The sequence below is a fragment of the Apteryx rowi genome, unplaced genomic scaffold, assembly GCF_003343035.1.
Source record: "Apteryx rowi isolate R43461 unplaced genomic scaffold, aptRow1 scaffold_76, whole genome shotgun sequence".
Lineage (NCBI taxonomy): Eukaryota > Metazoa > Chordata > Aves > Apterygiformes > Apterygidae > Apteryx > Apteryx rowi.
The window spans coordinates 2,704,127-2,719,298 of NW_020451049.1; the positions used below are offsets into that span (position 1 = coordinate 2,704,127).

General features: G+C 35.7%; 1 protein-coding gene across 1 annotated transcript in view; it reads right to left on the reverse strand.

The window, feature by feature from the left end:
- PDGFC (platelet derived growth factor C) overlaps positions 1–15,172 on the reverse strand; it is a 131,099-nt gene that overhangs the window by 6,831 nt on the left and 109,096 nt on the right. Inside the window, exon 4 of the mRNA XM_026088243.1 lies at positions 420–627. Within this exon, the coding sequence (XP_025944028.1) occupies positions 420–627 (208 nt within the window). The remainder of the gene's footprint in view (positions 1–419; positions 628–15,172) is intronic.

Here is a 15,172-nt window from a genome sequence, read left to right on the forward strand (position 1 = left end):
AGCTAATTGCTCTCAATCCACATGCTGCAGAGACTACAAACATGCTAAGGAGGTAAACTAATTGTTCACTTGATACAGTAGGTGTAAGAAATGACCTATGCTAATAAAAAAATAAATTTGTTGCCCTTCGTACAAAAGAAACCCACATGCCCTTCCACTCTGAAAACAAAGAGGTCCCAAGCTCCCTGTCTGCTTTAATTTTTTTTCTTTGTTACTTTATCCTGCTAAATTCCTTTAAGTTTTGAGTTTAGTTATTGTCCTTTTTCAGAAAATACAACTGAAAACATCTAACGACAATGATCTCTAACATATTCCATTCTTGGAACCAAAATTCAAGGTGAAGAAGGCTCATAATTACTGTTTCTTTGTCACGAAAACATCTGTAGAAAGCTGCAAGGCCAAACAGAAGAGTAATTTACCTCTTGATTTTCTCCCATGAATATATGCCTTTCCAAGAAGTTGCCACGTTGGCCTGTACAAATCTTCCAAATCCAGTTGCCACCGATCTGGTTCAAGGTATTGGATAAGTTCTTCCACTGTACTAAATCCAGCAACGGCATTGTTTAATACATCTAATGGTAAAGCTGATGGGGGTAGCAATGATGGGCTCGGTGCTTCTGTGTGGTGCTGCAATCAAAGCCAAGAGAAGAGTACCAGTCAGAGTTTTAATGGATCTGCTTTGATGAAGTGTTGTACTTTATGAAGTTATACATAGCTGGGAAAGTTTATAAGTGGCTAGCTTGTTTCCAGTGTACAGTTTACCTAATAAGACAAATGACAAGAGCCAAAAAGTACCTAATTATTCTTCAGCGATAAAAGTAAACAAACTTTCACCAGACAGTCTTCCCACTTCTAACATTCCTAGTCTTAAAGATTGCATGCTACTATACCTGTTGTTTGAGGAAGTTCACTAAGTGATGGACGACATTGCAGAAACAGAACAAACAGTGATGTGAAAACATGGGCCCATGACAAGCAATTACTCCCTCCAGAAACCTGAAGAAAGACACATTTCACGTGCTGCCTTTCCTATGAGGATCTGCCACAGCCTTTTTGTTCTTGTCTTTCAATGTAAAATACAAACATGCCCTAGCATAAAGACAGCAACTATTCCTGTTCCCACCTACAGATGAAAAAAAAACACTAGCTGTGTTTCCACAGTGCTAAGAATTATGTTTCCAGTTAAACAATAATTAACAGAGTAATAACAACATCTGGCATTACTATAATTATTTCTCCCTTAAAAAACAATTATTTCCAAAGATGTCAAAGCACTTAGATGCTCAAATTGAGTAATGAAAAAGTCTATGTACTCTCCCACAACACAAATATCACCAAGAAACTCCCACACATACAGGATCAGTGATACTCAGCTACATGCATCTCTAGCAAGTGGGACTGCTGTTTTTGCTCACTCTCTACAACCTCTTTAAAATATACACATTGATTTATATTTTCAGAGGATTAAAAAAGGCAGGAAGGGAAGCTTTCCAACCCTATGCAGGAAGTGCTGCTTCACCATCCTAAGTTTGTTTAGACCTGTAATAAGGAGACATCACTACAGCCATTATGTCCATACTATTACACTACAACAATTTGCCTGGGTTACGTAAGAAAGATAAGAAAGATTTGACCTACTGCTGATTTAGGAGACAGGAAGGACAAAAAAGCGTGAACTTAAATAAATAATGTTACATGCATCACTTCTTTCAAATGTGGTTCACATGAGATATTCAACATGAGCATGGTCAGGCCTTGGAACAGGTTGCCCAGCAAGGCTGCACCGTGTCCACCCTTGAAGGTTTTCAAAACACCACTGCATAAAGCCCTGAGCAGCATGGGCTGCCCTCAGAGCTAACATTGCTTTGAGAACGAATTTGAAATAGGCACCTCCTGAGGTCCCTTCCTGAATTCTCCTATGCTCCTACAACATTATTAAGAATGAAGGACTTGATACCACTCCAATAAGTGAACTAACATGCTGTTTGGCCTTAGCTCTGTCACTTCTCAGTGCAGTGCCTGTCAGGACTGCACAACATGGGAACTAGGCAAATAAGATCTCTCCTGCCTTTCTGTAGGTGACTAGTTTTATACCAGCACTATATTGTCCTGGGTATACTGACATATATACATACATATGTGTGTTTGTGTATGTACATATACACACATACACATATATGTAGATAATTCCTCAGCAGACTTACTCAGCGTCAAAATGGGACTCTCTGTAATCTAACATGAAGTGTAAACATACTTTCATTTTTTCCATCCGTAATGTCAGATCAGTCGTATTTATTTACCTTTACAAAACGATCAGAGAAATAGATTGGTGAAAAATATAACAGCTATGTAGGAACAATTATTTAATAAAAGAGTTCTTGCAACACTACATACTAAACAGCAATTTCATAAAATATGCCTGCCATAGCAATATTTCATAACAATAATTATATTTTCTTTTTTGTGCTCTCAATTCTATTAAATATGTATTTTTGGTTTCAGCTAAGTCTGTGGTTGAAAGGGCAGCAAATGGAAGTAACCACCATGCCCTTCCTATTATTTGCTTCAAGCATTTTTCTCCGTCTTCAAGAAATACAGTCACTAGAACGATCTGTGCTGCTTTTTAACTGGGAGCCTTGCAAGGATAAAATGAAACACAGGTCTAATCTGCTGGTACCATTAATTTCTACACTATTTTTGTCTTGCTATTCTAGCATCATTTCCAACAGTGAACGAAGTAGTTGTTTCCCCATTCTTGATGAATGTGGATTTCAGAAAGTTTACATATTTCCCTTCCTTTTCTCTCCAATGCCCACATCAAAAAAACATGCTGATCCATCTATTAGGTTATGATAATAAAGCAACATATTCTGGTCTATAATTTAAATATTTGCTCTTAGAAAAACATGCTACTCAGCGAGTTTCAAAATAGTGCTGTGACACTATAATTCAGATGGTTAAAATAAATAAATAAATATTACAAAATTTTTCTTCCTGTTTTTCTCCAGGATATTATATCTGTTAATAGTCACATTTCCTAGTTTGAAGGTGTAGGGTTTTGCTAAGGTGAAAAATAAAATAAAGATCAAATGGTAAAACTAGTATATGAAGAAAAATTTTCTTCTATTTCATTTCCAGTATAATATACTTCAGTGTCTCACTGCTATTAGAATTTTCTGTTGCCAATGAAAAGATTGATTCCAGACGAAAATCCATCGGTTTAGAATCTATTTCTATATTTCACAGTTTAGAACATGCATACTTAGCAATATATATATATACAGGAACTAATCCACACCAATTTATGTTAGTCTGGATTCAGTAGGCATTTGCCAGAGTTGAAAAGTCATGAGGAAATGGTGAATCATTGTGTTTAATGGTATCGCAAAGCAAATAAAAATTGTCATCACTTTTGAATTATTCTCACAGCAAAATAAAACATTAAAGAAATCTAATTAAAAGAGAAAAACTGCACAACACTGAAGGTGAACATTTTCGAATACAGTAGTTAAGATTTTAAGATTAGGAATGTATTTCCCAATAATCTCTTAATTTAGTCAATTTAAATCACAGTTAGAATGTATCAAAGATTAAAGATGATACAATAAAGCTACAAATGCTGTAATTTATATTTATAACATAATCACTGGAAGTCACTCAAAGCTTTTTTTTATCTAGAAACAATGTTTGCACCTTCAGTAAAGTTTTATTCTTGGAAAGGGTAACAGGAGAAATGACATAATTCAGGAAATTATAACAACTTTATCAAAGGGGCATATCTTTTAGAACAAATCAATATAAAATTTTAGCATAACTCTGAAACATAGCATTGCAGTTGCAACTTCAAACAGTTATAATACTCTACTCAGATCAAGCTGTTTCCCTCTTTTTGTGGTACATCACTTCTGTTTTAAGTCCTTCCAAATAATAATAAATCCCAGATAAAAATCCATTTGCTTAGAATTCCATCCAGACCTATTTTAACATTCCTACACTGACCCCTGTCTCCCCCCGTCTGCCTGACAAAATGAATTTGTTGTCAAGCCACCCTGCGTAGTGCTACCGAGGTAAGAACGCAGGAGGTCTCAGAGCTGCAATTTCACCACAGAATGGTGGTGTGAAAGCTTTACAGTAGGACCCTGATAAGCTTTAGCTGTTTTGCTATGAAAATGCTGATGGAGACATTATAGAGGCTCTTACAATGAAGTAGCTAGCTGTCATCTGTATATCTACTTCATAACTGCCATCACCTATTTACTCCACAGAAGAATTACACCATGTCTCCCCTAACAGGTCAGCTAGCACATAATCAACCTTAGATTTAACAGACACATCTTTATCTGACAGGGGAGATGCAACCTAGGAGAGCAGTCAGCTAAAGCAGATGGCTTTAGGGAGCAGCCATCCAAGACAGCTTTCTTTATGCAGACCAGTTACTGGGAAATGACAGTCTCCAAGCTTCTCCACAACAAGGACACATGCACTTAGAGTTGGATTACAGGCAAAAAGGTGCTGGCACAACCTGTGCATCTGGCTCACTGACTTCACTGGGTTGATGTATCAGGAATGAATGTGCTCCCAATGCTGCCAGTGAACTGCAGACACCAGTAACATGATGTAGATACTTTTCTTTAGAGAAGTACATCCTTGAATAATACCAATGTTTTAAGCTTGAGACCACTGTTTTTTATTTTTTGCCCAAGGATGAATATTTTCCATCAAAACAGGCTTGAAAAATACATCAGCAAGTTCTATATAATAACATGTTTCTTCTAGTAAACAGGACGTTCTATGGTTTTTGATTTTGTACCCAGGAAACAAATTTCAATTTATTTTAATATCAATAAACATGTTTAAAAACAAGATAGAGCCAAACAATTGTATCTTTATTGTTACTAAAAACAATTCAGGATGAAAACCAAAAACCAGAGTAGAAAACGTAGTACCTCAGCTGCCCTGTAGAACAGCCAAGAATGACAATCAGTGCTGGATCAAACCGAATTTTCAGTAGGTCTGTTAATATTGTAGTTCCATGTGTGTACTTGATTCTATCAAAAAGAATACCTTACAGAAATTGCCTAAGGCATTTACAAATGTAAGAGAGGCAAATAAACCAAAGTTAGGTAACGGGTCAAGATATTGGCTTGCAAGGAAGGAAATGAAATAACGTTAAGACTGACTTTACAAAACTACCCAGATCTGAAAGTTACACATAACAACAGTACCCCAGTAGATTAATCCAAGTTATTCCACCTAGCCTTTCTCCCAAAGAGGAAAGGGTATGACACTGTTGCAACTAGAAAAGAAGGCAGCCATTAATAAAGTGTGAGTCTGAGTAAAAACTGCAACAACTGAATTTGAAATTACCTAGTTGAAGCTGAGACCTAAAGGATGATTTAGCATGTAGCCTAACTTTGAAGACTTGTGATTAATTTCTTGTTTTGCCACATACTTCCTGCGTGACCCTGAGTATATTATTTAGGCCACGGCTTCATGGTATAAACCATCTGGCGGCAGCATCCCCTTGTTGTGCCAACATGACTGTGTATGTGGCTGCATCATAATCAAGAACTAATCTGGCTAAAAAAGAACACTTCTCATCTCCATTTTTCTTTAACCACAAGCTTATTCACAGTGCAGACCTCCAACAGCTAAGTCATCAYAACCTTTTGGCATAGTGGCCAATAACACAAACATTTTAGATTCACTCTGACATCAGGAGTTTCATATCATGGAAGTTTGTATTGCAGCCTTATCACATTTGTAAAATGAGGATAACGGCACTTCCTCAATCTCACAATCTCCATGAGAGAATGAACACAATAAATATTTCCTAGGTACTTATTATTGTCTTTTTGAAGAATCCAGAAGAATCAACTTTGGATATGAGATTGTATGTTATAAACCTACCCCTTCTACCTCTATTGGTCAGTTCTTCCCTTACGCAGAACCTGTGTACTTGCTCTACAGATGAACAATTCAAAATAAAACAGCATTCACCTTGAATCTACACCAGATCAGCTCTTAAGCACCATTATGATCTAAGTAAAGCCTTCCTTTTGCTTCTATCTCATAGGATAAGACTGTTAGTGTACTGAGAGCCTCTTCTGGTTAAAGAAAAGGAAAGAAGCAATTTTGTTAGTTTGCTGCAGGCAAGAGTGAGGATTCTCATGTTTAATAATGCAATCACAGAGTTAAGTCTGGAACAAAAAAACAAGTGAGTCAGATACTTGGTATGACATGCCATTTACAAGTAGGGAATAATATGTTTTAAAAAAGAAATTCCTCTCCCCAAAAGAAAATCCAATTTTTTTCACTCCTTGTCTTGAAGAAAACATTGTCAAAAAGTGTCTGAGTGAAAGCCCATTCATCAGTAGGCATAATTTGGAGAAAATAATAATCATCAATATAGTTTAATCAGACTAGAAGAGATGCTATAAAAAAGAAAAACTCAGAGACACATCTCCCTCTTGGAAATACAGCTAGGACCAATGTGTTGAAAGAAATAACATATATTTGTTCCAGTGGAATATCCTTACAGGACTTTATTACTATTATTGTTACTATTATAAAAGAACACCCTGAGCCCTGCTTAGAGATATGCTGTTGAAACTAAAAGTACATGCACATTCTTGTAACGCTCACAATAAAGAAAGCCTATTTTCTTCCTTTATATTCACAGGTAAYGCTCTTATTAGCGTCATTAGAAGCTACACAAGAGAACAAATATCCAGCTCAGAAAGAACTTTCCCTGAGGACACAGAAGTTTCTTGGCATAACAACAGTTCTTCTCTCCCATAGATACATGCAGCAAGGATTCTGAAAAGCATCTAGAAATCCATACCTACTTGAAACGGACAATTTTCTAGAACTTTTACTTGCTCACATGTAGAGTACAGTACAGAAAAGCTAACTCATTTGTGAAAGTGTCTCACCTGTMAAGATTCATCCTCTCTGTGCTACATGTAAGCATTAACCTGAGTCAACACTATGCAAAATGTTAGTCCTGTTCAAGTAGCAACCCAGAAGGAAGTGAAAGTGATCTGCAGTAGGGCCTGCAGGCAGCCACCTAAGGAGGGAAGCCAAGTTCCAGGATTGTCCTGTTGTGCCTCCAGCAAAGAAATGAAAAAAAGAAGGAGAAAGGGAAGATAATGTTTAGACTGCCAAAGCCATGGAATAAGGCAAGCATGTTTATTCATGTGTGACAGAGAGGTAAGCCAGGAAGGCTGACGCCGGTCCCATCCACTGCAGTACTTCTTGCCTCTTGCTGAAGTTACTATCACAACAGCAAGGACGGCTAAATGAGACATACAGCAGCTCCAGGGCTACTAAGTACAGAGTTTGATGAACTAAACTTCAGTCGCACTAAAGCAAATAGCCATCCAGTTCAGCTATCCTCACTTCAGGGATGTAACTTTTGGCAGACAAATGACAGACAAGTAGGAGTAGCAAGCCTCTCCAATTTAATCAGCCACTATACATGAGACCCCGAGAGCAGGATGAGAGCCCCCTCTTCCCTTACTGCACCTCCAGCTTTCTGCCCTTGTTAAGCTCCCCAATTTGTCTGTTCTTACAGTGTGCTGCCAACACTTATCAAAGCTTGTCCGGCTTCTCTTTGTATGTATGCAAGGCTTTCCTTTTATCTCACATTAAAGACCAGGGTCTGAGATGGCTTTCCAAACTCCATATGAGTAGTTTCTTAAGGCACTGACACAGAGCCTCACTTCCCAAATTGTGCATCATTTCTGCTTTCCTTTCCTTAACCCCGAAAAGGAGAAAGGTCACACAAGAAAGTGTATACCTTACTTCCTTTCTGTCTTTGCTTGTAACCAATGTGAATTTTTACTAATAAAGTTGCATGTTACCTGGGAAGCACACTGGGGAGGTAGGAGGGGCAAGGGGGGGGAGGATCACAGGGACAGACAGACCTAGCCTAGCCGACTTAGCCTTTCCCATGATCTACCACCAGACTACCAGCCAGAAGCCATAGGAAGGAATAAAAATGTAAAAGTACTGTTGGCAGAAGCCTAACATTACATCAGGTTCTCTTAAAATTTTGTGATAAAATAGATTTGAAAAAGTGCTAAATATTCCCCCAGAGAGAGGTTTTGTGCAATTCACAGCAAGGGTCCAGGATCCAATTCTGCTGGAAACAGCTAGGAGATGCTCTCAAAGAAATTAGTAGCAGGAAAAGAGCACAGGATGTCAGTGATTATCAGCTTTCTCCCTGCCAAACACAGCCTGTCCATGCATCCCAACATCCTTTGAAATACACAGCATAGGATGTAAGAATCACTCATGTCCAGCCAAAGATGACAGCTATCTAGAACACGTTCATAAGCTCTTAGAGTATGTCATCGATAAAAATGATCTCTGGAAGAAATTTTTAAAATATGTTAGTGATCTGGATAATTTTTTCATAAATTAGTGATCTATAATCCTTGTTTTAAATATATGTGTGTGTGTGTACATATATATATATATGTATATATACACACACACGTATGTATATACATACGTGTGTGTGTATACACACACACACACACACTGCTTTTTCCTGTGATCATACCTATCAGCAATAAGCCAGTCATTTATTTTGAAGGCAAAAAGAAAACTAATGTTCACACTACTTTATTCTTGTATGAATACTTTATTGTTAATACACTTCATTGTAGTACTTGCAGTGTTTTCTATTCTCTAGGAAATATATACACATTCACAAGTATCTTTATTGGATGTAGTTGCATGGAAATCACTAAATTTTCCAGTGTACCTAGCAAGTCTCACCAAAGCAGCATGCAGTAGCTCATTAAGAATTCACAAGCACTACAAAATCACCAAATTTCTCTCTCCCACCACCTAGTGAAAGTATTCTTTATTCTATGAAATGATACAGTCATTCTTAAATTCTTTTGGGCATTTATTTTCATTCACTAATTTATTCTTTCTTCTAATTAAGGAGAAGAGAGGAGGTGTAAAAAATTCTGTTTGAGAGCTGTGTTGCCAGCATTGCAAGCAACTGCAGAGGTCTCAAATCATGAAGCATACAACCCCTGGAAACCATAAAGCTTGCAGATTCAGCCTGCTAGTTGCAAGAGGAGTCAAGTTTTGATGCCTATCTTTTCCATGGGTTTTTACTATATTTGCTTACATTAGGAATTCGTGGCTACAGTACTGAATGATAAAAGATTCTAGATAGAAGACTCAAAGAAGTTCATGACTGCTAATGACTCAGACATATGTTGACTCAGTGGCCAAACACTCAGCCATATGTTGAAGGCATTTCCTGAAGTACTTAGCTGAACAGGGAGGATTTAAGCAAACACTTAGTGCTGTACTGAATCAGGCCTAGAAGTATAGAACCAATTATGTCATAATATTATCTCCACTATATTAAAATAGTTTCAAAGTAGTTAAATCAATGGTTTTTTTTAATCTGAAGTCCTTTCCTCAAATAATTTGTCATTTTTGTTGTTTTCAGATTACTGTGGATATACAAACTAATTTTCGGTACATAATCCTTGGTTTTTGGTTCCTATAAAAACATTTGCATAAGGTCATATCTTAACTAAAACTTCTTTCAAAACCTTATTTTTTAGTAATTGCTATCTGCTTGTTTACAAGTCTTTCTATTTTAAATGAGACTTTAAATGAACTTTACAGTGAATTCTCCCCATTCCATATATATGTAGAAACCCGGAAGAAAAAGTAAGTCTACCTTTTGTAACACAGTAACAACTGCAAAACATTTTGGTTTCTGAACTTCAAAGACTCGCATTTTAACCTTCTCAAACCAACATACAATGCATTTAAAACTAACTAGATTCTGACAAAGAAATTATGAACTCCATGTCTGATAGCATTTTCTTTACATTTACAGATTTTATTTATTTTTTTTAAAACTAATTAACAGCCGCAATGAATCATTTCAATGTAGGGAAGGTGTGAGGGAATGCATGCCTTTTGTAAGGCTAAAAAGTTTGGTTGAATCACTTGTAGCAGATCTTGTTAGCAGTCTTCTGCTTTGAGAAACCTCTGTTCATGACATTGGGTTAACTATTTACAACACATGGTGTTGTTCAAAAAATGAAGACTCAGTTTTTAACACACAAAGTATTTTCCTGAATAGTAACTGTCATCCCCACCTTTGCATCTTCCTATTAACTCTTCCTTACTACAGAAACTAATTCTCTTAGTTTTTAAAAGGACCCATACACTTTATCCTCTCTCTATCATCTCTCATCATACAAAGGCCATCTCCAGTCTCATACCTTCCTCCAGTGTAGAAGTCTATTGATTACTTGTTAAATTTTCCAACAAATATGATGTTTTCTGCTCCTACTGCTCTCACTGTTGGACCTAAAGTATAACTCCACAGAGACCTTTCCAAAACTACTTCATGGCTTTCTGTATACATCCGCTATCATGTTTTTGTTTTATATATCTCAAATATAAACTCTTTAGGCAATTACTTATCTTTTTGTTTTGTGCTTGAATGGTGATTAAGACAGTAGGGTACTTCTTACTGTTGTAACTGTTTACAACAGTAATAACACTTTGCAGTAATATATTTTCATGGACATATACATACTTGTATGCATGTAAGAGTAGATATCTCAGAGAGAAATGTTTTTCAAACACTGGAATAAAGAACCTTTTACCTTCATCTTGTGAATGTAAATATAAATGCAAGATGTGTATGGTCAATAAAGGAGAGGAATAAGTATCATTATATACCCTACCTCAAGACTCAGTTCTACTGGATGAATGAGTTTATTTCTTCTTTATACTTAGTACATTAGCATTGCTATTGTTTTTTTTAATCCATTAAAAGATATTTTCTGGAATTTTCTATTTTGATGACTGTCACACTTGTTATTCCCTTCTAGAATGGAAATCTTATAAGAAATTATATATCAAATATTTGGTTGCTATAGAAGAGAGAGCACAAGCCTGAGAGAGCGAGACACAGAGAGCAAGAGAGACTGTTCTCTTCTCAGTACTTATAATGAGATCTTATTAAATCCTTTTTATACTTTAGACCAAAAGTCAAATTTAGCATAGAGAGATCCCTAGCTTAAAAATTTAACTGAACTTTAGCTGAAAGGCAGAACCAAAAGAATCCCAACACAGATCAACTTCTTTTATTGAAACTTTGATACAATATAAAGTCCTGCATATGTATCTGTTCTAGGCTAAAATGTGGATTAGCTTTTACTCTAATTAAGAAAAGGATTTGCAACAGCACAATCTAAATTATGTTTAAAATGCAAAATTCTCATATAAAAGGAGAAATACACCAGYCTATCATTGGGAAGCAGTAACGTGAAAGCTTATGTGCACCAATGAGTCAATGCAAAAAACATCCCTGCAACCACAAGACTTCAGTGAGCACGTACACATGGTACCAGGAGTTTGCTCAAAGCTTATTGCAAAGTAGGTACCATGATTATTAATCACCTCATTTATAAACACATCTAAAATTCATACAAAAAACACACTTGTATTTATGATTTACATTTATGATTTACAATCGGATTTTTTTTTTCTGTTCTGTATACAAAGCTCTAGTTCTTACCTGATAAACAGCATTTTATAAGGAATAAGCAGCCAACATAATTGCAGCTGTTCTGAATAAAAAAAAGGTTTTGTACATTCTTCTATGACAGGGAATGTGGTCAACCATAATTAAAGGACATAATATTTGCAGATTTTTTTTTTTAAATACTCATTTAAGTCAAAAATACGTGAATTCTTATAAAAAGCTAAACTGAATAGAACAACAGAAAGTGTCTGGAGTGAGGGAAACAAACTACTCTTTTAAGTTTACTCCAGGTATTAGAAAGGGGTAGCTGCTGTTAACAAATTGTTTACTTATCCCAGTAGGTTCATAGGAGGTTTGTCAAACATTAAACACTAGAAATGACTATTTATTACTACTGGGAAGTGTATTTGGCAAGGATGATGAAAATGACTTCTACAGTACATGCAATTTTAATTTGATATTTCAATATACGTGCTAAATTGCACTTCATTATAGGTTTCTGTGCATTTCATATGACCAGAAAAGGGACACACCCAACATTCCTGTAGAGCAGACCTTGCAAATCAGAGCTTGCCTTGCCTTGAAGGTAGAAAGTCCTTGAACAAAAAATTACTTTGTAAAAAAAGAGTCCCAGATCTGTAGTGATGTATCATTACATAGTGTCACAAACATGTTAGAGATTTACTGTATTTGAAGATTCATGAAGAAAAATAATCTGTATTTTGTCACATTTAAACTTACTTTAAATGTAACACATCATAAGCTAAAAAGCATATGACTACAAAGCATGACTATGACTACATTGCTCACGTAAAGATTTTCAAACTGAACAAGCCAGATATCTAATCTGTGAGCTAGCTTTGAGACCCCTATACTCACTAGCCATAATGCTGTTCTGACATATCCTTTATGCCTAGCTGTATCACTTTTACCTACATATTTTCCACTATCCATATCTCTTAATTCCCATCGCATGCTACCTCATTATGTATATTATATGTGATTACACAATAACTAAAAGGCAAAATGAATTGGAAAAGTATGATTAATAAAAGAAATTTAAGAAAAATGTATTCCAAAGACACTTGCATTCAGGAATAGAAAATTAAAAGCATAAATACAAAGTAAGTAGATCATCAGAAGAAACAGGGTTATAGCGAATAGGAGAAAAACGTGGTCCTGTCATGAAAAAGGTAAATCTCAGAGATATATTCATAACAGCACCATAGTGCGATACTACTGAGCTGCCAGAAAGGTCTTGGCTGAAATACAGTGTTTGGTTTCATCTCCAGCTCTTGTAAGAAATAGGCAGACAGACAGAAAACATTCAGAGGAAAAAAAACAAGAAGAAAAAGAAAACATGAACCATGATAAAAGATTTAGTGATACAAGTTTCTTTAATCTAAAAGAGCCTAGACTGACAGGAGATGTGATAATAAATGTGTAATAAAGCCTCAGATTATCAGCTGTTCCCTAAGTCCATCAATGACAGGACGAAAAATATTCGGCTCCATTTATTGCCAGGAAGATTTATGTTACACATTAGAAAAAAGTTTCAAACTGTGTGAAGCAGTGCAAAAGATTATCTAAGAAATCTTTGTCCATGGACTTAATGAACAGTTACGAATATCGAGCAAGGATGGAAAATTCTGAATTCTAGAAATAAATTAATTCAAAAATTTCCCCCATTGACTAGCTATGGCCCCAATTCTTCTGTATGCATAATCAAGCTCTAACACACTTTTCTTCCCCTCAGAGATTATTTCTTCATTTGTACATTTAACCCTTTATTATATTGATGCTGTAATAAAAAGCAATGACTGCATGCCTGTCTATTTAAATGCAGAATATGTGKGGGGGGGGGAGGGGGGTAGGGTTCCTAATTGCATGTCCACCCACAATCCCTTACTCACATAAGAATATGGAAGTTAATGAAACTACTTTCTATTTTGGACTCAATTTAGCTACTTTCTCTTGAAGAAAACTAAAAAGTCATAGCTAATCCCCAGGACTCTGGAAGAACATATTTTTAAATAAGAGTTGGGTTTGGGAGCAGGAGAAGTTCCTTTGCCAGTACCATTTAGAGTTTCTTTGAAGCCTCAAAATACCATGTAATCTGACTCATTTTAGGAAAGGTTTTAGCATCACCTATAAAATAAAAGTAGAAGCATTTCTGCTCGTCTCTACTTTTTCAGTCAGTATGGCTGCTATTTCAAAAGGATGCTTCAAAGTTGGTTTGAAAGCAGGCTACTCCATTCTATTTTGAATAGCTCTCATGAGATTTTGAATCATTTCTGCTGCTTACAGCATGAGCAAATGCATTAAATTAGAATATGTTAAATTTTAAGGCACCATTACAAGTAACTGCCTCAGCCTGACCCTTGCTGTCATTAAAAAAAAAATCATTAAAACAGATAATCTAATTATTTTTATTACAATGCATAAATGTTTCCCTTTGTACGTGCAATTCCTTTTCAGCCCTCTCAACACATGTAATAAAAAAAATAAAAAAAGGAAAGATGACATCTTACACATAATAAACCTACAGCATTAACAAATCCATTATGCTGTATAGCAAAATCTCATTCTCCTGAAGATTGCTAGCAAATCAATCAATTTCCATTAAGCCTGAAAAAGATCTGGTTAGAACATTGTTACTGTCCACAGATGTTGACAAATTATCTCTAACTGATCTGGTCAACTAGATCAAGTCTTTTAATTCTTTAAAAAAATTAACTTAATTAGAGCATGTTAGCATAGTATGAGTAAAGGCTGCACACTGTAAATACGAATAATGGAAAAAATCATGCTAACTTATGTTCTCAGTCATGCAGTTTATTTTCCTTATAACATTTTAGAAGAATCTATTTAGTTATTGATTATGGTCCCAAACCTGCAACCAGAACTGCTGGCACCATCACACTGACGTGAAGGGATTTCAGTCCGGATACATATAGTTGCATCTCCTTTCAAAGTACTCCTCTACTCTTACACATTCACCATACTTTAAAACTATAAACTCACTGTTATCTGCGAAAGAAAGCAAGTGCCACACACTGAAGCAGCACTAATCTTAACCCATTTATAGAGCAATGTTGCACCTTATTATCATTTAAGCGAGGGAATTTTTTTTATTTCAAAGGCATAGTTTTAAGAAGAGTTGTATAGCCTTCTGCAGAGCCTTTGTTCATTCAATTTCACACATGTACCCTTCTTATAAAATGGCTATTAAAGTGCATTTGAAAATGAATATTTACACACTGAAACATACTTTTCTGCTTTTATTTTTGCTGGAGTTTATTTATACTCAAAAATATTTTCTCGCTCAGCTTCTTTTCTGTTCACTGATTCAGGAATTCTCGGTGCTTCTGATGATTTCATGTAGAATATATGGAACTAATTACAGAACACAGACATCAAAAACTGTGGTTTTCTAAGCTTTGATTAATTGTGGTTTCATGGGCTGCTGTTCATCACAATCTAGGAAGTGGTTAGATGTGGGTTTTTTTTTTCTTTTTTTATCAGTTTAAATAGCAAGTCAAATTGAGATATTGGTTCCACCTGAATTTTCCAGCACTGTAAAAAATCTGATTCTCTGTAAACTGCAGGCATTGTTTTCATTCTGCT